This window comes from Colletotrichum lupini, chromosome 6 (assembly GCF_023278565.1).
Source record: "Colletotrichum lupini chromosome 6, complete sequence".
NCBI lineage: Eukaryota > Fungi > Ascomycota > Sordariomycetes > Glomerellales > Glomerellaceae > Colletotrichum > Colletotrichum lupini.
Genome location: NC_064679.1, coordinates 3722464 through 3750431, shown reverse-complemented (window position 1 = coordinate 3750431; position 27968 = coordinate 3722464). Strand labels below are relative to the sequence as shown.

Sequence of the window (27968 nt, the reverse complement as noted above, 5' to 3'; positions counted from 1 at the left end):
GGAATGCTTTAATCAGCTAAACCCGGATAGACGAACGGTAAAGAGGAAAGTGGGTTGGGCGGATGAGCAATACGGCGAATCGGATGCGGGCGTGTGTGTCGGTTTCCTCGGGGTTTAGAGGGTGATGAAGTTTGTGAACTCGCGGTTTGAGAGAGAAATGAGAGGTGAGAGGTGAAGTCGAAAGTAAGAAGGCGCAAAGGCGGTTATGAGTAAGAGTAAGGAGAGGTGAGAGAGATGTAGTCGGAACTAAGAATCGAGAACGTCAGCGAATCATTCAATCCTAGCCGCCTTTGGGCAGAGCGAGGCTCAATTAGCGTGCTGCGCTGCATTTGCCCCTCACCACGCGAATCGGTTCGCCCAAAGGAAAGGGTCCGATCTCTGGTGGCTCTGAGTGTAGTGGGCGGCACACGGGCACAAACGTCCGCTCGGGTTGGATGGGCGGGACTGGGTACTTTATTCATTACACTAACATTCGAGACTCATATATTGAGGAGCACAGTCTCAGTTTCACGTTATTTATGAGTTTTAAAACACTATGGGAGTAGGAACAATCATATAGAGATTAATACCTCTCATCTGGTGTAATTGGCGACTTTCCATGTTGAGATCTCATCAGAAGTAGAACATCTAAATGCTAAGCAAGTCGCTCAAGATTCAGCGGTAGAGTCACACAACCCGGCACATGACTTTGGGGGGGCGAATCAGATCTACGCTAGTACCCCCTGGTCGGGTCCAGCTCTGGCCTGTCGGGTTCGATGCACTGGAGAGCTTGCGTCTCATTGCGTGTGATTGGTGCAAAGACGTGTTTGATATGGGTCAAGGGTCCTGAGGCAAAAAACTGCCAAAGAAGCATAGAAGGTTTCCATACTGCCGTGACTGCGTACAGTAAGTGGCCGGAGGAACTCGGCCGGGCCGCTGCCTCGACGGCGCAGGTACAGCCCGCCAGCCATTCACAGAGCTTGGTCTCCCAGATCAGCCTTTGTCTTGTTCATTTTAAGATGTCTTACTCCCTTCAAAGGCTTCGGGTTTGGAGGGGTGCATGGTGATGAAGGTTACCAAAATGTGTGGTTCGGCGTATCGCTGATGGATTCAGTATGATTTGGTATCAGCTACCTAGGTACTCGGATTGAATCGTGGCAGAACGCACTTGGATCACTACTCATAAACAGACACCAAGTCATCATGGAATGAGGCCATTCATCAACAGTTCCTGTGTAGGCATGAAATCCATCAAGGGGAATGATGGTAAAACACGCCTGAAAACAACGGGATCTCTGAACACTGTTCATCTCAATTGTGCAAATTAGGTACTTGAACAGGCATCATGAATATCGTCTCATGATGCCCTGACGATGATAATCTTTTTGATACAGTGAGCCATTTCGTTTTCCCCTCAAAACTCCAAAAAGCCAATAGGTATCACAGCAGTCCGACCCGCCGAAAAAAACTCCGCTCCCTTTCTACCCAGGAGATCGAATCCTCCCTGCCTTGTCCAAGGCCCTTCAATTACAAGCTTGCATCCAAGGGACAGAGAGAAGCAGGGATGGTGTCGACTAGAATACACATTGAATTGCTTGATCCTTCGATCAGTGAGCAGGCTTGGGCGTGCGCAGACTGGAGTGGACAAAGTAAATGTCCTCGAGGTAATTGGCACGCTTCGCCTCGTCGGCTCGCTCCTCCTCCTCTTCCAGCTCCTTTCTCGTCTTCTTGCGGCGCGCGGCGCGCTGCTCCTTCATGAGGCGGTCGTGACCGTCCAGATCGCCCTCTTGGCGCATGCGCGACGTCTCCTGGGCGTGCGCCTCGACGTAGCGGACCAGGGAGTCGGCGGCCCAGTCGCGAAGCTCATCACCCGTCTTGCCCTTGGCGGGTTCGGTGACCTTGTCGAGGGCCATCTTGACCTTCAACTCCTTCTGCTTGGCGACGGCAAAGGGCTTTGCGCGGGAGGCGCGTTCGGCCAGCCATTGCGGGTTGCTCTTAGCAAGGTAGGCGAGGCTGTGGCCCGAGTTGGCATTGTCTGGGGCGAGGCCGTGTTCGGGGCGGGCGATGGGCGGTGTGGAGTAGAAAAAGATTCTGCCGTTCTCGTCCCTGTTGTACTGGCTGCGCACCTCTTCGGGGATCTGGTCGTTGAGGGATTCGGCCAGGGTAAAAACCTCGGGAGGCCTAGGAGGGTTGTAGGCATTGGCGGGCTGCATGGCATTGGGCGTGTTGGCCATGGGGGTGCGGGCTGCAGCGGGATGAGGCTGCATTTGATGATGGTTGTAGGTCGGGCCGCCCATGGGATTTGCTGGCATCATTTGTGGATGCATTTGGTGGTGACCGTGCTGTTGCTGGTGGTGGTGCTGCTGTGGGACCGGCGGCGCTTGGGCCTGATGGTGCTGGTGCTGTTGCTGTTGGTGCGGCGGGAGGTGGTGCTGCTGGAACTGAGGTGCTGGAGGGGGCGGGCCTTGGTGGTGCTGCTGCTGAGGGTGCATGTGCTGTGGTGCGTGGTGGGGATGGTGCTGTTGCTGCTGCTGCTGGTGCTGTGGGTGCTGCTGGTGCTGGAACGGGCTTGGCGCAAATCCCTGCTGCTGGTACATGGGGCGGATGGGCTGCTGCGGAGAGTGAGACGCCTGGTGAGGAAGTTGGGGTAGAGGCACCGGCGTTTGATGGTTCACCGCGACCGGCGATGCCGAAGCATGCTGAGGCGTGTACTGCTGAGCATACATTGCTGGCGACGGAGACGGCGCAGCTCCCATTCCGTGCCCATAAGGCGTGGGAGGATTACCCATCGACATGTCGCTCGGCGTCTGGCGCATCGCCTGGAGAACTGAAGGCCGTCGCGCAGGCTCTTGGCTCATGGGCGGCGGAGAAGGCGTGGGCTCAGGTGGAGGAGACTCCTGTTCGATCAAAGTCAATTTTGTCAGTAACGGAGAAAACCAAATGAAGACCAAGTGAAAGCCCGAAAGACAGGTTGTGAGAGATGGAAAAAAAACTAACGCGCAATAAAAAGAGTGAAAGTGAGGCTGAGTTTGAAATTTGCAGAGCAAAGGTGAAGGGTGAGGGTGAGAATGAGAATGAGAATGAGAATGAGATCAAGAGTGAGGGCAGGAGTGAAGTAAGAGGTGAAGGCACAAATTTCTGCTGCGAGGTACGTCTGTTACGGGATGCAGGGTGTTGTTATCCCACCCACACGCGTCGCTCCCTTTATCTGCCTGCACTGCATAACCGAGAGGGACGACGAGAGGGTGTACTGGTGCTGGTGCTGGTGTGTTGGAGGGTTGGCAATTGTCCACCTCCTTCATCCAGGAGGCGGCACGGTAAGGCTGTATGCGTGGTATTCGTGCAGGTCTTCCAGCGTGTATACCGTATTCCTGCACGACACCCGTCCGGCCCAGGGCCATTCTAATAGACCAAACGAAAGGAATAACAGCAGGGAAAACAGAATGAATCACATCCAAACTCACGTTTGATTCTCGAGGGCGCCGATGCACGGCACCAATAATGGGCGGTGCGTTTGCTGCCCCCCAGGTCGGTTTCGGGAGCTCATCCGTTTCCTTCGCATCCGCCTGCAACAGGTGTTTGATCGGGCTGGGCACCTTCTTGAGCCGTCGCGGCTGATCAAACAGCTTCATCTCGTAATCCTTCTCCCGGACTTCGTCAGGCACGCAGCTCGTCCACGTCTTGATCTTGTTGAATTTACAAGTCGCCTCGTTGTACCGAGACTCGCACACGTACACCTCCTTATCCGCCGGCAGAGTACGCGGCCGTCCTTTATTGAACCGCGTAACGAACATGACGAAGCATCGGTCGAGCACCTCTTCGATCTGGTGGTCGCGATACTGGCCCGTCTTTGCCACCTCGTTCTCGAAAAAGTGCTTCTCGAACCTGTGCACCGTCTGCTCGGGACGGTAGTACCAGCAAGCGTTGATCCATCGCTGTCCAGCTCGGTCTTGCCACGTTCGGAATATTTGCGCGACAATGGGTTTGGCCATGTCGTTGACATTACGAATATGCACCCAGTCGCCTACACAATGTTAGCACCCCGACTCATCCTTTTCGAATAGCCTAGGGACCGGGAACAGAACTTACCGACTCGCCATGCTTGGCCGTTGTGCTGAATTTCCGACAGTGGCAGTTTGCCATCCTCGTCACGGAATTCATCGTCTGGCCTCGACTTTTCCTGCGCGACCAGCTCACGTGCTTGCCTCTGCAGCTCGACAGCGGCTTCGTAAATGTCACTGGCTTCCTCGTTATACTCCTTTGCATTGTTGAACATGAGATCGATATCCTTGAGCGCATCATCGACAGTCGAGTATTTCTTCCTCTTAGCATTTCTCTTGATGTTGTCGAGCGCAATAGGGTTGGTGATGACTTGGTAATAGTCCGGGTTCGCAAGCTTATCGGGCAACTTCTCAAAGGGACCAATGAGCAAGTCACCGTCGTCTGACTGGAACTTGCGCAGGCCCTTGATGACGTTGTGAATACGCGCCTCGAGCGGTGTCAAGACTTTGGGAGGGCGGCCGCGCTTCTTATGTTCGTCTTCCTCCCGGGCCTCCTCAAGCTGGCGCTTGGTGAGCGAAGTTCGGCCACGCCTCCTGCTTCGTCGGCGTTTTCCGTCATCGTCGGACTCGTCGTCTTCCTCCTCTTCCTCTTCCTCCTCCTCCTCCTCCTCCTCTCCTTCGTCCTCTTCGGATTCGGCCTCTGGCGACGAGTCTTCTGCGGGCGGGAGCTCGCCCAAATCGGGAAGCTCTGCCTCTTCAGACTTGATCGTGCCTTTGGCAACGAGTTTCTGCAGCTCCTTCTTGAAAAGATCTCGGATGACGGTGGCACTCTTAAAGATGGCCGAGGAAGGCCGATTATACACCTGCGCATTGTGACAAATCTGTGCAAGATCGCGAACAAACTCGGGGAAATCTGTGTACAACTTCTTTTGGATCTTGTGCTACTCGGGGTCAGTTCTGTGTCGTGCCAACAAGGCTCTACGAATGGGCAGGACATACGCGAATGGTGCTGAAGGCGATGGGGTTCTCGATAATCTCGAAGTAATCTGGCAGTTGACGTTTGTTCGGGATGCGCTGGAAACTAGCCGCCCACCATTCACCGCTGCGATGACAACTAATTAGCAGCAAGACAGGCAAAGGGTGCGCCTGATCCGAACGTACTCTTCATCCTTGTAGTTGCTCACGGTTGAGCTGATTGTTTGGATGACATCCAAAAGGTCGCCAGGCTCGGATTCCACGGGGGATGCGACGCCATCATCTGGATCTCCATCTGCATCAGCGTCTGCGTCAACTTCACCATCCGCGTCTGCGTCTGCGTCTGCGTCTGCATCTACGTCAATGTCGCCATCTGCATCCGCTTCACCGTCCGCGTCTGCGTCGGCATCGGCGTCGGCGTCGGCATTCGCACCAGCGTCAATATCCATTTTGTCGGATTCAGCCGGTTTCGCAGAGACAGTCGGTTCGGGTTGCTTGGCTTCGGCGGTGCTGGCGTCGGGTGCGTCGGCCATTTCGACATCTTTGGTGACCTTGGCCTCGATGGACTCGCGCACTTCGGGCGCGTCGCTGCGCGTCGCCATAGTTTCGTCCAACCTCTTTGGGGAATCGCAGAACGAGGGCAGCTTAAGGAATCCTTTTCTCTCTGGTGACAATTGAAGACACAAGGATTCAAGCGAGACTCTGGACCCTCTTGATTGGCAAGGTCGAGTAGGAGAGGGGGTCGAGGGCTTCCGTCGCAAAGGTGGGATTTTACAAGTTACTACGTTTCTTTGGGGGGAGCTGAGGAATTGAAGGTTTGCGAAAGCAGTGAGGCGGGAGCTGGCCGGGGTCTTACGGGTACAAGCGGTGCTGTGAGGGGATGTTAGCAAGGAACCAGCCCGGGGCAGGCCGTGGCATCTTCCGGCTCCACCTCGGCTAACTGGAACATTGGCGGCGGACAATTGGATGAGACTTAGATCAATGGCTTCCTCTGTACCTCAAGATGTACCTTGAGCTTCTCAACGGGTGAGAAGGATCTAGATGGTGCCATCTTTTGTACCTTCCTCTCGCCTCTTTGAATAGCTTCTTCTTTTCTCAGAGTGAGTTGAGAGAGAACTAAAGGAAAGAGTCATTGGTAAGTTGACCAAGGCTTTTTCTTAACTTTTATTCCTCAAAGCCTTAGAAACAGTGTTATGAGTTCGTTCCCTGATAGGGCCTCTCTGTCTCTGATCTGGCACCATGATATCCTATATCTCCGTTCTCTGCGGGACACCTAATGCCTGTCCCATGGTTTTGGAGACAGCTGTTTCCAGCTCTACATCCACGCTCCTCATAGCTCGCAACATGTTGACAACGCTGCTTAGCTACCAACTCTATAAGCACTCGGTGGAGGAAAGACGAAGTGGGCGATTGCAACGTGGAACCATGAAGTCATTGTCGCTGCAGCAGCAGCGTTTATTGGAGTAGTTCTCCACTCGGAAACAATCAAAGACAAGCACAAACCTCCAATCCCAGCACCCGGAACCGTGGACGCCGTCATCCTCTAAGTTCTCGAGTCGGACAAAGCCGCTGCCCTACCAGAGTGGTCCAGAGGCTCGGTCTGACCTAGCCCATCTTGGGTGCTTAGGTTGAAATAGCTACGCTCCAGCTGTCAAAACGCTCAGACTCGGTTTTCCACGTCTTCCCACGGTCCAAACATCACACGACCTGTTCAAAGCAGCTTTCTAGAGCTACTTCATAAGCGGAGAAGCTTCTAGTGCATCCGAACCCTCGACAGCAGCTGTTCTACCCCTACCTTACCTTGACCTTGCGGTGCCACCTCTGCAAGTCAACTCCATCGTTTTGGATCCGGCATAGCTGCAGAAGCATCCTTCCCGCCTCCTTCACCGAGGAATCTCGCCTTAGTGTCTCTCACGCCAGAAGACTCTACGAAGCTAATCAGGATCGACACTTGAGTCCAAGTGACCCAACTCAACGCGCATCCTTATTATCTACGTCTCACGTCCAGATTCCTTGGCACTCGGGTCTCCAGAGTGAGAACCCGCCGTTGGTACTCTGCGATAAGATAAACCCCTCCGTTCGAACCCCGCCATCAAGAGCTTGGTTACCATCGGTTGTCCGTCCGGATCCGTCCCCGGCCAAGATCGTCTACCGTCAGTCGCTACTCCATCTCATTCTGAAGCCTGTACGTCATTGCACCATCAAACACCTATCTCAGCTTGCTATCTTTACTTTGGCCCGCATACTCATCATCCTACAGATCCCTTCAGCAAAGCAAAGCACGTCCGCATCGATACTCACAATGAGAGCCAGGTACAAGGGTCCGGGAGGCACAGGCGTCGTCTCACTCGAGGACACCGCAACAGTCGGAGACCTCTTCAACGAGATCAAGGACAAGACGGGCATCGCCGAGTTCACCCTCAAGTATGGATGGCCCCTTCAGACCCTGACCCTCGAGCACAAGGACGCCAACGCCAAAGACCTGGGCCTCAACGGCCAGTCCTTCAGCATCGAGCCGGCCCACCATCGCGCAATCACACCTCCGCCCGCCGCCGCCGCCCCGGCATCTCGAGGCCTGGAGGCGTCCAAGAAGCCCCGCCTCGATCCCGATGCCGACCCGTCCCCTTCGGACATCAGCATCCCGTGGCCGGAGCGTGAGTCGACGTTACGTAAGTACCTGGCTACCTTTCACCCCCAAACTCCTTCTCATCTGACACCATATCCCAAGTCCTTCGCGTGATGCCCGACGACAACAGCTGCCTCTTCACCGCCTTTGGCGGCGCCATCCCAGGCAAACAAATGGAAGCCAAAGAGCTCCGCAAAATGGTAGCAGACTACATCCGCCAACACCCAGACGACTACCCCGAAGCCGTCCTCGACATGCCCGTCGAAAAGTACATCCGCACAATCCAGGACCCGGAGCGCTGGGGCGGCGCCATCGAGCTCGGCATCTTCTCGGACCTCTTCGACCTCGAGGTCGTCGCGTTCGACGTCAAATCCCAAAACCCGCTGCGCTTCGGCGAGAACAAGGAATCGCGCTGCATCCTCGTCTACTCGGGCATCCACTACGACCGCATCGCCTGCAGCCCCTCGGAGCCGCCGCACTACGCGCACTCGGACCTGCCTCCGGAACTCGATAGGACGAACTGGAGCACCGCCGACGACGAGGTCCTCGACCGCACGCGCGCGCTGATTCGAAAGTTGCACGAGATGCACTACTTTACGGATACCACCGAGTTCTTGCTGCGGTGTACCGTGGCCGGGTGCGACTGGCTTGGCAACGGGCAGAGGGAGGCCAACAAGCACGCCAAGGCGACGGGGCATATGGGCTTCAGCGAGATCAAGGACGAGCCTGCGGGCGGTGGTGGTGGTGGTGCTTCGGGTGGTGCCGGCGCCGGTGCTGGTGCTTCTGCTGGTGCTGGCGGTGCCTTTGGCGATAATGCGCTGCGCAAGTGCGATGCTCCTGGATGTGAGTGGTTGGGCAGCGGTACGGCCGAGGCTAGTATTCATACGGGCGCGACGGGACACACTGCGATGACTGAGATTCCGGACTTTTGACAAATAGAGACAAGAGAGCCTATTGATAAATGCATGGCGGGGCGGAGTTGTTAGGTATGGATCACATGAGGAACGGGAATCGATGACTCGGGGAGTTTGGCTTGTTTTCAAGTCGAGAGATTCTCATTGGGAAGTGAAATCTCACGGCTTTATGATGAGTTTCGCATTTCATAAGTGAAATTCGCATAAAGATTCGACGACTGCAATAATTCGTGACTACGCTCCAACCTCATTCGACTTCAATCAAACTTGACCTCGCAACTCTTATCCGATCGCTCGCGATGACATGGGGCACGACAAAAGTGATGGGAAAGGGGGAAACTCCACACAAAATTCCATCTCAAAGGAGACCTCTCATCTCACACTCAGCAAACCTTCCACAAACCCAGTCTCATTCCTCACTCCTTATACGTCAACCCACCACCATAGCTATGCTGACTATTCGCCCCGCCCTTGGTAACAGTTCCCTCCTTCACACCCGTCGCGAAAGCGCAGCTGCCCAGGTCCCGCTTCTCGACTTTACCCGCGCCCGGCGAGATGTCAAAGTCGAAAATGTCCATCGGCAGGCCAATGGTCGTGCACGCGTTGGGTATGTCGACGATGCCCGCGACGTGGCCCTGGATGGGCGCGCACGACATGAGGAGGTAGACTTGGTAGTCGCTGTAGCCGAAGCGGCGGAGGTATTCGATGACGCCTTTATGTTATTTGCGTTAGCAAACATCGTAGTCATCAATTTTCCATTCGCAACATTCAAGGAAGCAGCGAAGAAAACATGCAGGAGAAGGAAAAGAACAGAAGAGAGAGGGAGGAGGAAACGTACGAAGACACGTCTGACGATAGGCGACGGTAACATCCATGTAATGCTGCTTCCCGTGCTGATCAACCGAGAACCCTTCAAAGTAAATGTGCCGCCCGGGACCGAACTGCGGCTCGACAGGGCCGGGGATGTAAATGGGCGACTTGAGGTCCAGGTCGGCGACGCCGTTCTTGATGACTTTGAAGTTTATCGTGATGACGCCCGCCATCTCGATGGCGCCGCAAAAGGAGATTTCTCCGTCGCCCTCTGGGATAAGGTTAGTGAGCTACCTGATGATATGGATACATGGTCATATGAGAGAGAGAGAGAGAGAGGGAAGCACAGTTGATTTAGTTGGAAACTTACGAGAGAAGTGTAGGTCGCCGACGCTGAATTTGGCGCCGGGGACGTGGACGGGTAGGTAGACTTTGCTTCCTCTGCTCAGGTTCTTGATACTATTCCCCTCAACGTCAGTGACTCTCGTTTCCCATCATCCCCGAGTCTATCACCCTCCAGATTTCCTCGTCGAAATCTCTCAAGGGTAGAAAGAAGTAAAGAGGATGCTCAAAAACTCACTCGCAGTTCCCGCCATGCTCAGGCCGCCCAGGAATCGTCCTGGCCCCCTCCTTACCAACCTTCTCCTTGAGCTCCGCGTTCGCCGCGCCGGCGTGCACGTTGATCGGCTCCGGCGGCTTCGCGACGTCGCGGTCGAGCTTGTTGGCCGCGATGAGCTCGCCCTCGCGCGCGTTCCAGGTGTCGAGGACCTTGGCGGACGGGGCGCACCCCAAGATGCCCGGGTGGATGAGCCCGGCGAATTTTACTCCCGGGATGTGTCTCGAGGTACAGTAGATTCCTTCAAAGTCCCAGATTGCCTTTGCCCTGTTTGCGTTCACAGTGTTAATATGGGTTGTTTTTCGGTGAGAGAGGATGAGAAGGGTGAGGATTGCGTTCATTTTGCATGATACATAAGTGTTGTCGGTGAGAGTGAGAGTGAGTGACGTGACGTGACAATGAAACAACTTACGCCGTAGGATACAATTCATCCAAAAACCCACCGCCGTTATTCTTATCAAATACACCCGTAAAGCCCCAAGGCTGGTCCTCGAACGGCTGAACGTCCATAATCTCCACCAGGAGCAGGTCCCCCGACTGAGCGTCCTCGACCTCGAACGGACCGCTGAGGTAGTGGATCTTGGTCAGGTCGACGTTGAGCATGTCGTCCGCCGAGTCGTTGTTGCCAATCTGGCCACCGGTCCTGGCATTCTTGCGTGAGTTTGTTGAACACTAGCAGACGCAGGTGAAAGAAACAAGGGCGATTTACCAGTCTACGCATTCAATCTTGACTGTCTCGCCATTCTTGATAGTGCCGGAGAAGGGGACTTTGGGAGCAGGCTGGTTAGAGGGTACTGTGACATGATCTCCTTCCAGTTAAAGCACTCACTATCTGGATGCCATCTGTTCTGGTGTTGATGTCAACAAACTTGATGCTCGAGGCGTACATCGACAGCACTTGGGCACTTACATGCAGGCCAGGCTGCTCAGAAGCTGGCTTATCGAAGCTGACCTTGTTGGCCGTACGAATACCAGTCTTGCCCATGGTGGAATGGTTAAATTCAAAGTTAATTGTATCAGGCAAGTGATTCTAAGACAACAGAGTGAGATGAAATGTTCACTTGTCGTTATGAGATTGAGTGCCAGAACAGGTCGCTCTGCTTCCTAGTGTGGTAGATATACATGCAACCAAGCCAACGTCTCCAAACTACCCCGCCCTGAGCTCCTCGGAACTGTCTCACCCAGCGAATGAGACGCCTTTCTCTCCTGCCTCGTCTGGCTATCTATCCCGAGTATGGTATTATCCCCAACTGTCCTCTATGAGACGGGAGTGGTGGTGGCTGCTGGGAGTTGCAAGTGCGGAGCTGGGTGCGGGCTGATAAGAGCTTTTGCCCGATACCGTAAGAGGCTTGTGTCTGGCAACCCCCGCATTGGCTCCGCCCGTCGGCCAGTCTCCAAAAACCAATCGATAAGACGGCGTAGTGATCTCATGTCGCATGACTGCTCCTATCATAAACGTAATTGATTGGAATCCGGGGGTTGGCTATCTCGGCATCTGTCGTTTACGCTTTGTCGGTCCCCTTCACCCGTCCTGTTGCAGAAAAGAGCAATGTCACCCTATCCCGGCATGTCTGGATTCACGCGATTTAGTTAAGCCTACGGATAGCGACCCTCGAAAAGTGATAGACGAACAGACACCCTCGCCGTTCCCTTGCCATTTGCCTACTCGTGCTTTTGAGCATCACCTGTCGGGTTGGCCGGCCGCGACTTGAGGTGAATGGCATCAATATCGCCGAGGGAGAGGTTGAGGAATTCGTGCTTGTTCGTCCACTCCTGCTGGCTCGCGGCGAAAGCAGCCTTCTCGGCGGGAGGCGGGGGAGGATCGGTAATCTTGGTAATCAGGTACGCCGTTGAGGCCTCTGCGATACCATAAATCAAGACACCAACAAGGGGGATCTTAATCAATGTATAGAACCCGATGGCGAAGCCGAACAGCAGTCCCTCGCGGTTCCGGAACCAGTTCCTCTTCTGCTCCTTGGTAAAGTGCACACGAGAGAAATACGGCTCCAGCAGCTCTCTCATCAAACTCCTCGACGCAAAATAACTCTGGAGGAAGATGACGATGTACCGCTTGGGCAAGAAGATGCCTGTTCCAAAAATGACAGACGCAGGACCCAATCCAACGGCATTGTTGAATGTGTAGAAACTGGCCGCGGGCAGCACGAATCTACCGACGATGGGTAGGTACGACAAGGCGAATACGGCGAGGGAGATGGCACCCTTCCGGGCGAAGCGGTACAGGAACATGCTGATGGCTTCGGCGGTGCTAGTCGTGTGGGTGCTGCCGTCGCTGACCTTGTACATCTTGAGGTTGGGATAGTACATGTCTCGAAGCTTGGTCGGGTCTTCGTGCTTGTGTTTTTGGACATACGTCTTATCAACCCAGTTCAGCGAATCCATAAACCTGCCTCCACGTTAGCATAAGACCCAAGGACTGGGGGTAAGATGCGGACTTACATGTTGTCGAGCGTCGGGGTGACGTAGCGCATCAGCGCCATGAGGAAAAAGGGGACCTGCAAAACATATTCCTCGATGAAGTTGAGGCCCCCAACAAGCTGGTCGTCCCAAGTGACATGGTCCAGGCTCAAAAAGAAGGACAGAATCCAGAGAAAGACTCTGACGCCAATGATCTATTGCGCTGTGTCAATACCTGCTGTGAGGAAGACAGGAGTATCTCGGTGGTTTTTCGTGCTCCTGGCGCAGGGGTTTAAGGTATACATACGGGAATGGAGATGACGAGACGGATGGCAAGGCCACTCAAGACGGCAATGCCGGCTTGTCGGTAGTGGTCCGATGTGAACAAGGCAGGGTTTTGAAGGGCTCGTTGAGCTTGTTGGCAGTTAGCATTTTGAGCTGTGTCAATAAACTCCAAAGGAATGGAGCCTGGACGCCATGTGCATGGTTCCATCAACTGACCTCCAACCAGCGTCAACTGGATGCCCCGCAGGATTTGGTTCAGGTCGAAGTGGGAGAGGTCGAACTCCCGCTTGAGCCTCTCCTTGTCAATGGGAAGCTTGTCGAGCTGCTTGTCAATCTGGCCTTCAAGCTTGTCGCGCCTATGACCCTTTTCAGAGGTTGCCATGTTTTCTCGAGGGTGTGGAAGTGACGATGCCGATCACCACGAACGTTGCTGGGTGTTGAGGTTCAAAATGTCGAGAGTCTTGGAGGGGCACGCGAGCTGTTGCGACCTTGTCAGCGCAGGGCTGGTTGCTTGGCCGGGAGCTAAACTTGCTGGGAGCTGGAGCTGAGTGTGGCGGGCAGACGATGACGACACACATACCGGGGGTTTAGTGGCTGAGAGACCTAGCACCTCACAACGCTGCCCTGCAACCGGTACGTCCGGAAGGTCGGATGGTCCGAGCTTCACCGAGTGCCGGGAAGCCCCCGTATTCTTTATCTTATCGATATCAGAGATAAGACCAACTAAGTGAGTCTGCCCTAGGTACCTTAGGTAGGAGCTTCAAGTGCCTTGAGGTAAGGTACGTGGGTACCTAGCCCGGTAGGTACTTTTGGTACTGAACCACGTGAACCTACCAAACCACACAATTGAGGCGCCTCAGAAGCAGAATCATTCGCTTGTATGAGGGCGAGCTGCATGGCGATGCACCATCGCAGAAACCAGTCAGCTCCGATGATCGAGTGCAAGTGGATTAAACATTGGGAGATGTGGTACCGGTTCATGTCGAGTTGCCGCGGCTGCGGCTGCATTGCGCACGCGTCGAACTTGCATCCCAGAACGCGTCCCTGTGCTAAGAGCTGGAACCCCTGCATGCATTGCTCAAAGCTCGACAGCTCGAAGCTTTGAAGCTCAGAGCTTTCAATGGACCAATGGCAGGTCCCTGAATTGTTAGCCCCCAGGCATGCTCTTCAGGGTAGGTATAAACCCCAGGCGTTATATCTGCAATTGAATAAGGCGGCTGTTGTCATGGGGGACCCGAGGCTCTTGAAGCTTTTTTGGAAACCTCGGAAGCTAGTTTCTGGTTGAGAATGCGGTGAGGGCTGAAATGACAAGGCAACACGAGCTCTCTAAGCCTCAATTTTTCAAAGGCGAGGATTGCAAGTGCGGAGCTGAAAAGGTATCCGTAACCAAATATGAAGACTGCTGAAAATGCCAGGTTTCCACTGGATTTATGTTGAGGTTGCCCCGTCTCATCTTTGCCGTTTTCTTCTAAGCGAACATTACAACGCCTGGGCTCCCCCATATCGATCCCCATACTTATACGTAGTACGGATAGTCATGAAAAAAGTTAAGGGTATATTTTGGCTGGGATACGTCGGCTGTCCCCGGTGTGACCCCCCTAATGGATTGTGGACGCGGCACCTTATTCGCGAAGCGACTACGACGTGCAATCTCCAGGTTGGCTCCAGATGGGGCCGGGCACATCACGAGGGCGCGCGCTTCAGTGAGCCTAGTCATCCTAGCTTGTTCTCCAGATCTATCTAGGTGGTCTCCGTGCATAAGAAGACGGGGCAAGTGAGAGATCAAAGCAAATTGGATCACAACAAGATGGGTGATGAGAATCTAGCATAGCAGACTCAGATCAGGTATGAGAGACAGTGAGTGAGGGGGCGATTGAGTGAGAGAAAGAGAGAGAGGCATGTGAAAGCCAATCAGGATATGCTCGAGTGAGTGAGATGGTTCGTTTTGTCTCAAACTCCCGCAATACTGGAATTGAGGGTCTCTCCTATAATTACCAGGTGGCAATGCATGTTCAGCATCTCTCTCCTGTGTACAGGGTATGAGTCTGCCAGTGTGTTTGAGCATTCGCAATCAACTCGAACGAGGTAAAGTGAGATGATGAGGTACGTCAGGCAAGGAATGATCCAGGAGAAAGGGAGTGAGAGAGAAAGTCTCATCGTACGGCCACAGGGTCGAGTGGTTAAGGACGGTGCCCAGGTGGGTGCGGGGCGCGGGGGGCCCATCGCTATCAAACGGCGACGCGATGGTTCAGGAAACCGGCAGCGTCAGAACCCCCCCGTCGGGCGCGTGTTTCCTCCAAAGCCTCGAACGAGTCCCCAAGAAGCCGTGACATCGTTAACCCCTGGTCGAACCATGAGCAAATCCCAGATCCGTCCAAGCTTCATCATCTTTTGTCCATCCATCCATTCATCCATCACCCACGTCCGCCGCCCCCCCCCTTCCCTGTCGCCCTGCCTCAATCTCAATTATCAAAAACCTTTTTTCTTCCCTTCCTCTTACTTCCCTCCGCTCTCCGCCTTCCGGTCCCTCCTCCTCTCCTCATTCGCTTCTCCAGGGACACTCTACACACCCATCTTCTTCTTCCCTTCCATTCGTTACCCATCGTGTGGTGGCACAAGTGTTTCTTCTTCATCTGAAGGGTACTGAGACCGGAGCAAGACATTTTATTTTCTACCTAGGTTGCCGATTCTCGCTCGGCTCAAAAGGGGGTCCACGTCCTTCCGCGCCGCTGCATCAAGCCCGTTTGTTTGCCCGTTTCTCGGATCCCTCAAAATTTACCCCCTTGCTACGGCCAGCATATCAGTCTTTCGCTTCCGATTTGCACCACCCTATTCTCTCGACTCAGGCCGGCGCGCTAAACCTACGCGACGCAAATCGATAACGCCCAACGAACGTCACCACCGACGGCAACTTCCTCCTCTCAAGGCCTGTCATGTACTCGGTGTCAGTTCCGACATGACCCAGGTCCGACTCGTAGCACTCGCCCGTCAGCCGATAGTTCCCGCACGTACTTGACGACACTGCTCTCCTCTGGCCGAGCTGCCACACTCTCCCTTTCCCTAGGAATACCGCGATGGAATCTCTACGCCCTGCCTATCCGGCTCCTCGCCGCGTCGCAACTGCCCCGATACCAGCACACATGTCACGCCCGGCACCGTCCACATCGGCCGGTGGCCTAGTCGAGACACTATACAACCACCCAAATGTCAAGATCGTAGCATTCGCTGCTGCATCCAGAGGCCGAGCTCGGAGTCCAGGTCGCGGCCCTTCAGATGAGCCCGGCTCTTTGTCTGCCCACTCGCAGCTTGAGAGGACGATTGCCATTGGTAAGTTGCGCAAGTCCATCAACGTTCTCATGGCCATTGCTGATTGGGGGCCATCCCAATAGGGCCGTTCCGAATATACCGTACAGGATCCGTCGCCTTCTTGAACTGCGGCTCTGCTCTGCAGCCAATGTTACCCAAAAGCCAATGCTGGGCCCTCGCCGAAGACTCGAGCAAATTCGTCCTACAAATTCGCCGACCCAATTACTGGAGGATTGAGATTCCCGTCACCAACGCCGATGAACAGGAACTGGCTGCGGCACTGAAGGGTGTCTGGGATCAAATATTGCAATTCGAGAAGACGGAATGCCCTTTCAAACGGTCCTTCACGGTCATCCTCCCCGAGAAACCAAAGACACCCGTGAAAAAGCGACCATGGACACCCCCGGTTAAACGAGCCCTACCCGTCCTTTCGACCCCAGCTCACGAAGTCGAGGTATCACCGACGCCCAAAGCTTTGACGCCAAATACTGGCAGGAGAGCTTCGACATCTTCCCTCCGCGGCCGAAGCGAGCAACGCCGGCTCTCCACTATCAGCAATGACTTTCACTCAAGCTCAAGATCCCGTGATCCGAGTGCCGAGATATCGAAAGCGGCAGAGCCCACGGATGCCGCGCTGACTCCCACGGCCGAGAGACCAGCCGTTGCGACAGAATTGAAGATTCCGAAGCGCGGAGCGGAGGTAACCCGCAATATCGCTAGCAACAATATGGCTCAAGAGGTGACCGATGAGGAAGGTCCTACGTGTGACGTGGTCAAGATGGAAAAGACGGAGCCAAAGGGGAGTCACGAAGAAGCCACATTCGAGAACTCAATCGCCGAGGAAGAGGAGCCCGAAGATGAGGTTTGCCGAAAAGATCTGACGGTTCCCGCCGAGGAGCCATCAGCAAAGTCACCAAGAGTTCAAGTTACGAATGCTGACATTGGCGGCATTGATGCACAAAGCAACGCTGGCGAAGAGGTGACTGCCGCTGCGGTCTCACCAGCATTGCATGCCGCACCGCTACAAGCACCTGTGACAGTACCTTCGACGGAGATGGTCGATCGCGAAGAGGACACCCAGGGCCCTGAGGTTCCCCAAGTTTCCATCAAAGTCGACGACTCATTGACCCAGCCAAAGGAAAGCAAGACAGACACCCAGGGGGAGACTCTGGTGACTGTTGAGCGGCCAGTGGCTGGTCATAGGCTGCCAAACGACATCAAGGAACAGCTCGTCACTGTGGAGGCATTGCCCAAAACACCTCTGTCGGCTGAGGCAAGCACACCGACGCCCACTAACATTTATGACGTGATCCGGAACTACGAGATCAAGATGGCCGCTGCGGTTCCCGAGTCTACGCCGGCCACTAAACCTGTCGCTGAGCCCGAGGCTGTTTGCGAGAAGTCAGCGATAGAGACGAGGAATACCAGCGGGAATGGGTCAAGCAGCGAATCACAGTCCGCGACAGACGAAGAGACAGTTCTCGAAGGCAGTGGGGTTGTGGGTAGCAGAAGAAAGAAGCTTCGCGGATTCAGAGCCGGCAGGGCTCTGGTTCCCCCACAATCGACCCTTGTTACCTCGCCACCGTCAAAGTCGGCCATGAGATCGACTCCGATTCTGGATGAAGCAACTTCACCAACTGGATCTACAGATTCGTTCCACAGCTCAAAGTCATGGCACTCGCCCGCTCAGTCGCCAATTACGCCTGTCCCAAGATCTCCTGCCTCAGACGTGTCCCCAACGAGGTTCCCATACCCCCACGACAATATTCTTATTCCTAAGAAGCCTTGGCACTACCGCGACATTTCCGATCTGACTGTGACACCGGAGACTCGGCGAACTTGGGATGCGACTTCGTCTCTGACCGACGACAGCTCGTTGGAGAGCGCTGCTACTGCGCCAGACATGGTGTCTGAGGTGGTTGAGCAGCCTGACAAGGTTGCTCTTTCCGAGGACGAAGCAGCAACTACAGCTGTCGTGCGTCGCCCGTACATTCGACACAGATCAACCACCAGCAGCATCTCCGTCGGCCGCAGAGCGCTCTCCCCTCTGCCGACGGCGGCCAACCTTTTTGCGCCCACGAGTACCCAGGCCAGGTACCACCCCCTGAGAAGCCGCCTGGAACTCGTCCGCAGACTTCCCATGGCCATCGTATCCAAGACCTGCGAGGTTCTTCTGGGTCCGCCGAGTCATCTCATTGCGCTGATGCTCCAGGTGGCTGCTAAGATCGCCGCCGGGCAGTGGCGCGGTATGATGTTCGGGTTCGGCGAGGGCGGCGAGACGATCCCCGTGCAGTGGGACTACTCTGACGACGAGTACGATAGCTGGGGCGAGAACGACGATTATTATCTCAGCCAAGTCGAGTCATCGCGTGCGAATAGCGTGATTGGCACCGACGACGGCGAGAATGACGAGGCCACCGACAACGCGAACGGAACGGGTCGCGGGTGGGAGGTTGACTGATGGGGCCCCAGGAGGCATCAGTCTGTAATGATTTCATGTATGACTACTGTATGTTTTTAATCGCCAGGAACTGCATCTAGGATGGAAACCTTTTTGGGCGTTTTCTTTTTGGAGAGAGTAAAGGAAGCAAGCTACACGAAACGGGTCTCGGATCCTGGAGAGGTTTCCGCGCGTGCAGATATCCCGGCAATGTGTGGCATCACACCCATGTTGGGTCATGATTCTTTCTCTGATGTATAAACACTTTTGGGAACGATGGAAAGGGATAGGAGGGCACTTGAAGGATTTTTGGCCACTTTTTGATTGGCATTACGAGGCATTTAGTCCAGTACGCTGGCCCTGCCAGGTACTATTCGGGGATGAATTCATTTCACGATTTCAAGAGCTTGTTACAGTGCCCTGCGTGCATTGCTCATCAGTGTAAGCAGCCACACTTGGTCCTCGGAACGTTAACCTATGAGAAGAATGGACTCGAGAGGCTTAGGCAGTCTCGTGGGGTCATCTTTGCAGAGCAATGCTGCAGCGCTCATAGAATACCCAACGAGCCGGTTACTCACCGTCGAGCCGACAGCGTTGGGTACATCTTCCGGATTATCGACCAGACTGTACCAAAAGACTGGAAAAAGCCAAGAAACCCAATGAAGATCAAACACACGAGATATACGACGGGATGACAGCTGACAAGGGCCTACATACCGGGCACGCACTTCACTCTCAGGCTGGGCTGTGTCTTGAGCTGATCCAGGCACCTCGAATCTTTGGAGATTTGAAAAACGCCCCCCACCATTGTCGAAGAATCAAGAACGAGACTGCGACACTGTTGAAGCTTAGCTCTTTCGTGGGGTGTTCGAGGTGTTGTCAGTCGGGTCATCTTTCTGCGCGCGTCGTATTTGAGGGATGGATGCGATTGGTTGATGGCGACGCCTCGTGAGGCTGATCTTGGGGGGGGCTTGGCGAGCGTATTCGTCGGGTTACGGTTTCGAGGTATTCAGGATACCGAAGCAGTGGGCAATTGGAAGATCACCGAATGTGGAAGTGCGTATTTTTCTGCTGACGGACGAAACGGTCTGTTTGTACAAGTATGTGTGATGCCTGGTGTTGATAAATGTATAAATGAACGTGGGACGGAAATCCTCTTCAACAGGTTATATCCTCCAGGACTCTAATACTACAACCCGGTTTTCAAGTGCTATGAAAAGTCCCAACTCCTCGGAATTTACTTACAACTGGTTCTCTATCAACTGAAGAACGAGAAACTCCTAGAAATTGGTCAGGCTTGGGGAACAGTGGAACAAACATGGAGGACGGCACGTATGGTAAGAATGAACAACCGCCCCTGGCAGGCCCCCTTTTACTTACAAGAAATCCAAAAAGTCGACGGGAGCTACTACTTCTACGCCCCAAACAAAGCAGCACCCATCTTCTTCGCCGTATCGTTTGCCGCCTCTGGTACACTGCACTTTTGGCAGAGCTAGTGAGTCTATCCCGATACCGTGTGCCCGGTCCAATCCTAAAAGCAAACGAACCCAACTCCAACCTGAAGGGAAGAGCGGCATTTTCCCTGACTGACAGCTGATGTGGGATCCAGTCACTACAGGTTCTTCAAAGTCACCGCCCTGTTCTCCTTCTGCTGCCTCCTCTTCGCAGCCGGCTTCGCCGTCCGCACCTACGGCGCGTGGCACTACGACGACCTCGACATCTTCATCGCGAGCGTGTGCCTCATCTACGCAGCTCCGTAAGTAACCACCGTTCTTCTCGAATCCACAAATCCCACAATGAGCAAAAAGAAGAACGAAAAGAGGAACCCTCAACTCACCCCCCTTCTCCCAAGACCCCTCCTCGAACTAGCAAACTACAACATCCTAGGCCGCATCCTCTACTACGCCCCCTACGCCTCCCCCCTCCACCCAGGCCGCGTCCTCACAACCTTCGCCTTCTTCTCCAGCATCGTCGAAGCCCTGAACGGGTGGGGCGCGTCCTACTCCGCAAACCAATCCCTCACCCAGCGCGAGCTGGAAACAGGCCACGCCCTCATCAAGACAAGCCTGCTCCTCCAAATCTTCGTCCTCGCCTCCTTCACAGCCCTCGCCGTCGTCTTCCACCGGCGGTGCGTCGCCGCCGGCGTAGCGTCCGCACGCGGCGTAAAGGGCCCGATGGCGACGCTCTACGCCAGCGTCGTGCTCGTCTCCGCGAGGACGTTGTTCCGCGTCGTAGAATACTTCAGCCTCGCTCGGGTCCGGTTCGACGCGCAGACGAAGGAGGGCGATGTGCCCCCCGCGATACGCTACGAGTGGTTCTTTTACGTCTTCGAGGCGAGCCTGATGCTGGCCAACGTCTGCATGTTTAATGTCAGGCATCCGAGGCGGTATTTGCCGGAGCGGTATACGGTGTACCTTGCCCCGGACGGGGTCACCGAGGTGGAAGGGCCGGGTTGGAAGGATCCGAGGGCGTTTTGGGTGACTGTCGTTGATCCGTTTGATGTGAGGGGGCTGGTGAAGGGGAGGGATCGCGGGATGGAGAGGTTTTGGGAGAGGGGTGATGGTGGGAGGCATGGAGGGACCGAGGGGGGTAGAGAGGGAGATCAGGGGAAGGACGGTGTTTGATGAGTTTTGTAAGTGTGGTGAGCGAGGTTCGCCGTGATTGTTTGGTGTTGTACTGGGCGTGTATTTTCCTGTTTCCATTTCTTGCTTTCCGCTTGTTCAGTGTGATCAAGCCTGTAATTGTGGTCGGCCGGTCGTGGTTGAATATATCGAGACATTTCTGTCAACGTTCGTCTCCAAGTAGTCTGGCATGGCATTTAAGAAAGCAGAATCGAAAATGAGAATGTTTCACCTTAGTGTAGAAGCATTCTCGACGATACAGATCAAGCTTTTTGTTCATACACCCAAAGACCGTTTCGTGGGTAACGCCCCATGGCAAGTAATGGATCGGGCCCAACAATATAACCATTTCATCTTACACGCGTTAGTTGGTGCAAGGTAAACGACCGGTCATCACTTACTTCATGTTTTGAGGTCGATACGACGCAGCAAAACTGAACCATCGTCAGCGCCTTGAACAGGCGGGTAGAAAGCATCATATCAGTAAGTAGACTGAGAATTGGGGCAATGTTCTTCATACTGAAGTAGGGAGCTCACTTTCGGTAATCAAATCATCACGTCCACGACAGACAAACACAAGTCTTCATACAAACAAAATCCATGGGGTATGTCTCATTCAGCTACATTCCGTTTCATATAAAATGGCTAACACCAAGGCCGATGGCCAACGATTAGCATCTCTCACCCGTCTCTCACCTGCCTCAATCACCCACCACCCATGGTATCAAGCGGGTTCATCCCGACAAGTACTTCATAGGTAGAAGGGAAGGTGTGAAAGAATATAGACAAAAGACGAGGAAGGCTTTCAACCATTCCGGCCTTTCATAAATGCTTGATCGCTTCTTTTCTAAGTCCATTCCGCTCCGCAAAAATCATCCTTAGCCAGCACCTCCTATATAGAAAGATCTCAGACCAGATAACCGACCACCGGGGTACAGGAAGGGCTGCTTTTCTTTTGCTATCCTTTCCCACCTCCAAGAGGTAGAAACTTATGATGCCAATCTACTCAAAATGATGTAGGTGTGGTATCGCAAGCTGGTCAGTTCCGGCAGTAACAGCGAGTAACTAATCATCACCCGAATAAAATAGATTTGCGTTCTGACCCCCGAGCCATGACGCCTCGTGTACCTTACGTAGAGAAAATGTCAAAGTTGCTAGAAATGTTCAAGAAAAAATCGCCGGGGTGATATCAACCATCTTTGTTGGTGCCGCATCTGGGCACTAGGTATTACCAGGCCATCGCCACAAGACTTTGGGAAACGAAAGTATAATGGTATCTCGACAGAAAGGGCGTGCGCTTGGACCGATAATATATGAGTTGCGCGTAAGATAGATAGATGGATGAGTGACCATTGTCGCTCTCTCGTTATTCTCGTATGGATGTCATTCCGCCGCCACTACCGCCTTCGAGAAGAGGCTGACTCGGTGGAGGCATGCCTTGGTGACTTTTGGAGACGGAAACAGACGTGGCAGGTGTGCCATTCCCTGAACTGTCGCTAGGTCTTGCTGGCGTGCTGCTGCTGGCCTTGACTTCGTTTTGGAGCTGAGACGAGTGTATGGGCGAGTTCGACTTCTTACTGAGTGCGTCTGCGTTGGTGTTTGCGCCTCCTCGAGACGAATTGCGCGGTGAAACCCGTCCAACCTAATCCTGATTAATATCGTCGTCCTCCACTCGGCTTACTACAGAGGGCTCGGCGCTTCTCACCTGCTTTGCCCAGCGTAAACCGCAGCTGTTGCAGAGGTCTCTTTGACCACTAGGACCTCGTCGCCACTCGGGCGTATTGCGCGTATGGCAGTTGGCGCAGTCGCGGACGACATTGCCCACTCCCTTTCTCCTCTTTCTCTTCTTCTTATTCGATAATAGGCCACCCAGCTCTTCAGCAAGGATCCTATTCACCTTCTCCATCTGGCGGAGCTCGAATTGCCAGCTGGAGCACTTTGTCGTTCGCAACTCGTCGAAAATGTTGTCGTCCGAGGCTAGAGCAGCATCCTGCGAGCCGTGCATCGCTTGCCCGCCCGGAAGTGACATCGGCCCGGCCTTTACAAGCTCGGTGCTCTGTGTTGCGAGTTGCACGTTCTGGTTGACCTGAGAGGTTGATTTGACGCTTCCTGGGGGTGTAGCCGCCGGTGCGATGCTCCTCGACGATGCTTTGAGAAGTTTGGTCTGCGCCAATAAGAACGTGGGCTTCTGACCATCTGAGGCATCTCCAGGATACAAAATGGTTTGTGCCTGAAGTACCTGTCCTCTCCTATTGTGAACCTCATGTTTGCATGTCACTATTTTGCCTCTCCTTGCCTTTTCGATCGCTCGCCCAAATTCGGCACGACTCTCTCTGCGCATGAGCTCCTGCATGCTGGTGCCTATCAGGGTGTCTGGCTGCAAGTCGAGCAAAGACCGAATGTTAGAAGACACGAAGAGAAACATGCCGGATACCGAAATCTTGGTCCATAATTCGCTGTCGCCAATGCCTCCGTGCGCTTCGAGGTCTCGTCGGCTCAATGCGAAGACGGGTCGTTTTCTCCCTACCAGAATAATACATTTTCTACCTTTTCCGTGCTCGAAGAATAATGAGCCGTGGCTTTCGAACCACGTGTAGCCACTTTGTTTCCGCCTTATGCGGAAGACAATGTTGACCGAATTGCCCGCCGTGGCGTCTTTGAGTTCACGGGTAACGGGCACAATATCGGACGGGTGACATACGGTCGAAAGGGAATTGCCCACCAGCTCTGTCGCGTCGTACTCCAAGACCCTCTTGCAAGAAGGTGATAGGTAGAGGAACAGCCCTTTAAGTGAAAGAACGTGGACAACGTCGTCGGTGTTTTCGAGAAGCATCTTATCCCAAGACTGCTTGTGCCAGTCAGACACCACACCCTTGGGGTTGAATTGCTGTAGCAGGGTAGACACGTCGTCGACACCCAGCGTCTGTCCATTTTCGGCCTCGACAGTGTTTTGATTCGGGGGTGTCCAAATGTACTGGCCAATGTCGCTATGTTTGTAGTTGACCTTGACCCCGCCTGCGTCCTGGCCCTGAGAGATGGCATCTGGGCATTCGACGAGATCGATTTGAAAGCCAACGAAGAACCGCACCTCGTTAGGGTCGTCCCACGGGATCGGGATCATTGTCAAAAGATTCAGGAAAGGCTTGCCGCCCTTGCGATAGTTGATCAAACTTTGCTGAACCTCGCGGCCTTCTGCAATCTTCTTTTTGAGATTGTAGACTGACGCATCGTCCACGAATTCACGCTTCGAGCCAGCTTCGACCTTGGCATCGGGAGCTTGCAGGAATCGACAATTTTGGCCGACAATTTCATGACGGCTGTAACCCGTCAAGTTCTGGAAGTTATCGGAAACGTAGATAATCGGGCAGTCATTCAGTGAGACGTCACAGACCACAAATGCGCAGGACATGTCAACGGCGCCAAGGTGAATCTCGGGGTCCTTTCTTGTAGCGACGTACCATAACGCCCGCATCATATCGAAGCCGCTCTTTGAGTAGACGTTCTTCTCTTTGGACTCTGCACGAGGTGTTTGAGGTCCCATGGCGGGAGTGGTCTCTGCGGTTGCGGCAGGTGCAGCAGAGGCTGCTGTCTGGCTCGTTGCCATGGATGATGATTGGTTATTGGGGGACTGCGAAGAAGTCTGACCAGAGTTGGTTGACACCTCGCGAGATAATGTTGACGGAGTTGTCTGAGGACCGCTTGAAACAGAGCCGAATTTGGGCACTTGGGCAATTGGTCTGTTCGAGTTGTCTGCCGGCGTTCGGTATTGCTGGCCCATACTCAAAGCCTCGTTGTCGGCGTTGTCGATATCTAGTGGCGTGTCGAGGGCAGACTGTGGTGCTGTTCCGGGCGTTTCATCGGCTCCCAGATCCATGGTCATGTCGTTGGCGGTCGTGTTGAGAGGGCTCGGAAAAGCGTTGGCCATGGATGTCTGGCCGTACATATTCATACTTGACGTAGTCGGCATACCCATGTTGGCGTACGCCGGAGGCATCATTGAACTCATCATATCGGGAGAAAAGGTGGTGAATGCATTTGTCGGCGACATCTGCAGTCCGTCTTGGGCAGCGTACGCCTCCATGCCTCCAGGTATGGAAATATTGCCGGGAACACTGTTGCCCATCCCTCCGTTATTCGTCATGCCGCCGTCCATGCCGCCATTCATGCCGTTGCCCATTTGGCCGGCCATATTAGAGAATTCGCCGTTCATGGTCGGGTTTTGGAAGGGATAGTTGAGCATCTGGTTGTCATCAGCGCCGAACTCCATCATGGACATCCTCCTGTCGGCGCCGGCGTTTTGGTTGTTTTGGTTTGAGGGCATGTATGGTTGGTGTATGCTGCGGCGCCGTTGCAGTTCGTGGTTGTTACTGTTGATAATGTCGTCGAGCGAGTCGCCGTTGCCAGCCATCATTGACATGCCATGACCTTGGTTCATTTGGTGGTAGCCGTGGCCGCCTCCTTGGCCTTGGCTCTGCATCTGGCGTTGCTGAGACTGTTGCGACATCTGTCGCTGCAGCTCTTGGGGAGTGAGCTGCGGGTAGAAGGCCTCCATGGCGATCGCATCGGTGTCCCAAGGACCTTGTCGTTGATGGTGGGCCAGTCGTCGTGTCGTCTCGTATCGGTCGATAGTGGTGGTGGGGTGCAAGAAGTCGTCGAGTGTTGTCGAGTCGCAACCAGTGGGTGGTTCGTTCAGCCGTCCAACTTGTACTTTTCTCTCCCGAGGCGCCGGCTTAAATAGTGCCACCGGTGCATACGGTCGGGGGTGCGATATCGCGTCACAATCCTCGTCCTCCTGTCATGGACCAGTACACGTATTGTAGGAGTTGTGAGGGGGAGGCCGTCGTGTGCTGCGGGAAAAGCAGGTTAGGGTGCCGGCAATTGAACGTCGGCCAGATGAGTATCGGTGGCCGGGTTTTCGGGGTTGGTGAAGAGCGGGATAATGGCGTCGAGCGCGGTGGTCACTTGGTTTTGGCGAGGCAGAACCGCGGTATGCTGCGCGTTGGCGGAGAATGTCGTCGTGGGGTTGTTGATGTCGAGTCTTGTTGTGTCGAAGAATTGGGCGTCGGTGGATTCGGAGGCCGAAGGTGGTGGGAGCAGACGTGAGAAACAGTCGTGGGAGGACCCAGATTGGCTTTGTTGCGGGGAGGGAAGATGGAGTTTGATGGACGTTCTCGGTGGTTGATTCCAGTGTGCCCAGTCACCCACCGGGCAGTTTACAGAACGCAGTACGCAGTAAGTAACTATGTAACTATGTACTCCGTACCTTACGTAGTGGTGGGCGGATAGGCGAAGGGGGGAAGCGACGTGATTGGGGGCGGCATGGCATCAGGGCCCACGGCTCGGCGGCTGATGTATAGACATGTTCCTCTTGGAGCGAAGGAAGCTTGATCGGTACCTAATTACGTCCGAGAGATACTTGGCTTCACCTTGCCATCCACTTACCTTACCTTGGACGTGGGCGGGCAGCATTAAGGGCGAAAGAGCGGACAGTCACGGTCGCTTCCATCATTTGAGAGCCCGGTGCGCTGGAGTGGACCGGGGATGCTGGGTGCCACTACCTATTCCCTTGCGGGTACTTCCCAGGTTGGGTTTACATTGGAAAGACTCGGCGCGTTTGGGTAGCGACGGACTGGGACTGGGACTGGGACTGGGACGGGGAGAAAACGAGACGAGAGGTCCCTGGCACCTGGGAGTCGTCTACCTTACCACCCTTTCTTCAATAGTGCCCGTGCTGATCCGGCATGTTTTGGCGGCGGGAGGTTGCCTGCCCTGCGCCATACATAGTACACACAGTAAGTGCCTACTATGTTGTATGCCTATTCCTGAATCCTCTGTGAGTCTGTGTCTGTGACTGAGGTGTCGCCCACCGCCGGGGGAAGACCACCGAGACAGGGCATGCCGGCCTTGGGATCTTCGGCATGGCACATCGTTTCTACTGTAAGGTTGTGCGACTCCAGGCCCCGTTCTCTGTCCTCCTCCTCGGTTCTTGGCCTTCACCGTATCCGTACTAAGGTACCACCTTGGTTTCACCGGGCACGTGATGGCGATGGGCCATCATGCTCCAAACAGGCTCGACAGGGTGAAAATGATCCGGTTGACTCTATCCAATTGCAATAGTTTAAGCAGCCTTTCATGCGAGAAATCAATCAACACGGCATGAGGTGAATGGCTGTTACGGAGAACTGCCCTACCCGGAAGTTTGGAGCCACCAGAAGCCAGAGGAGAAGAAGAAGGCCCAGATAATCCCATAACAGGAATGATGTGCCGAGCGATATGCCCTATGTGAGTGAGTCCGGAACAGAGCCGGTGGGAGAGAGTTAACACGCATGGATTGCGCATGGCAGCACCATGCTGAGTGAAGTCAGAGACTGTCTGAAGATGCAAGACTGCGGTTAGCTGAGGTGGGTGGTGAAGACGAATTGAATGGAAATAGGCCGGTCAAGGAGCTGCGATCCGCCGTGGATCTGTGGTGTTCCGATTTCTCGGCCGTGGCAGAGTCGGGTGGAATGTTGAAGATGCTGCCCGTGGCTGACGGGACGCGGGTAGGTGTCCGTGCCTTAGTTTTGGTGCAGCATCTCGTGGGAACAGGGGCTTGCTGAGTGAGTGAGTGAGTGAGTGAGGTCCAGTAATGCGCAAGGCTTGGTTTTTCCTCTTTCTTGCCTACGGGAATGCGCCGACTGTAAGCCCCCGTGGCCCCCAAGGCCTCTCCCAAGAGTCCCCAACACTCAAGAGGTGCGTCTGAAGAATGCCAGCAGCAAATGGAATGGTAAGTAAGGTATGCGCCCGCCGTGCCACAGGATAACGCCAATCGTGCTCGAGAGAAACCTCTTTCGTCATCATATGGGGGGTGCTGGGTGTCGCTACGCGCAATATACATCATCTTATATCCAGGTCTGGACCAATGTGTAGGTTGTCTGGAAGTACCTTCCAGGTGGAGAGGGATGACCCCACCCTTGCATCCAGGCTGGACGCTGAATGGA

At 54.4% G+C, this 27968-nt stretch overlaps 7 protein-coding genes across 7 annotated transcripts; 2 read left to right on the top strand and 5 right to left on the bottom strand.

Annotated features, from left to right (window-relative positions):
• Nucleotides 1-1586: 1586 nt before the first annotated feature.
• On the bottom strand, nt 1587-5557 carry CLUP02_12621 (uncharacterized protein; the record flags this gene model as incomplete). The annotated part of the gene is made up of 5 exons (XM_049291585.1): nt 1587-2876; nt 3444-4003; nt 4069-4921; nt 4980-5082; nt 5142-5557. 5 exons carry the CDS (start codon nt 5555-5557, stop codon nt 1587-1589), a joined length of 3222 nt encoding a protein of 1073 aa, XP_049148730.1.
• Nucleotides 5558-7257: 1700 nt separating this feature from the next.
• CLUP02_12620 (OTU-like cysteine protease) lies at nt 7258-8513 on the top strand (the record flags this gene model as incomplete). The annotated part of the gene is made up of 2 exons (XM_049291584.1): nt 7258-7624; nt 7684-8513. 2 exons carry the CDS (start codon nt 7258-7260, stop codon nt 8511-8513), a joined length of 1197 nt encoding a protein of 398 aa, XP_049148729.1.
• Nucleotides 8514-8911: 398 nt separating this feature from the next.
• Nucleotides 8912-10906, bottom strand: CLUP02_12619 (acetamidase/Formamidase; the record flags this gene model as incomplete). Its single annotated transcript, XM_049291583.1, has 7 exons — nt 8912-9207; nt 9334-9576; nt 9676-9764; nt 9886-10188; nt 10334-10564; nt 10631-10701; nt 10751-10906. The coding sequence occupies 7 exons, from the start codon at nt 10904-10906 to the stop codon at nt 8912-8914; spliced, it is 1389 nt and encodes a 462-aa protein (XP_049148728.1).
• An 82-nt stretch (nt 10907-10988) lies between these two features.
• Nucleotides 10989-11359, bottom strand: CLUP02_12618 (uncharacterized protein; the record flags this gene model as incomplete). The annotated part of the gene is made up of 2 exons (XM_049291582.1): nt 10989-11086; nt 11173-11359. 2 exons carry the CDS (start codon nt 11357-11359, stop codon nt 10989-10991), a joined length of 285 nt encoding a protein of 94 aa, XP_049148727.1.
• A 224-nt stretch (nt 11360-11583) lies between these two features.
• CLUP02_12617 (transmembrane protein UsgS) lies at nt 11584-13003 on the bottom strand (the record flags this gene model as incomplete). Its single annotated transcript, XM_049291581.1, has 4 exons — nt 11584-12325; nt 12379-12551; nt 12644-12750; nt 12838-13003. The coding sequence occupies 4 exons, from the start codon at nt 13001-13003 to the stop codon at nt 11584-11586; spliced, it is 1188 nt and encodes a 395-aa protein (XP_049148726.1).
• A 1716-nt stretch (nt 13004-14719) lies between these two features.
• On the top strand, nt 14720-21816 carry CLUP02_12616 (uncharacterized protein; the record flags this gene model as incomplete). The annotated part of the gene is made up of 18 exons (XM_049291580.1): nt 14720-15261; nt 15328-15619; nt 15686-15792; nt 15860-15948; nt 16011-18365; nt 18400-18412; nt 18469-18602; nt 18713-18993; nt 19107-19315; nt 19425-19467; nt 19576-19862; nt 19977-20123; nt 20169-20909; nt 21005-21113; nt 21173-21366; nt 21438-21471; nt 21558-21593; nt 21664-21816. The coding sequence occupies 18 exons, from the start codon at nt 14720-14722 to the stop codon at nt 21814-21816; spliced, it is 5766 nt and encodes a 1921-aa protein (XP_049148725.1).
• A 538-nt stretch (nt 21817-22354) lies between these two features.
• Nucleotides 22355-26025, bottom strand: CLUP02_12615 (GATA zinc finger; the record flags this gene model as incomplete). The annotated part of the gene is made up of 3 exons (XM_049291579.1): nt 22355-22630; nt 22694-25780; nt 25873-26025. Coding segments are annotated over 3 exons (3516 nt in total), but the record flags the coding sequence as incomplete, so codon positions are not given.
• Between the last annotated feature and the right edge of the window lie 1943 nt (nt 26026-27968).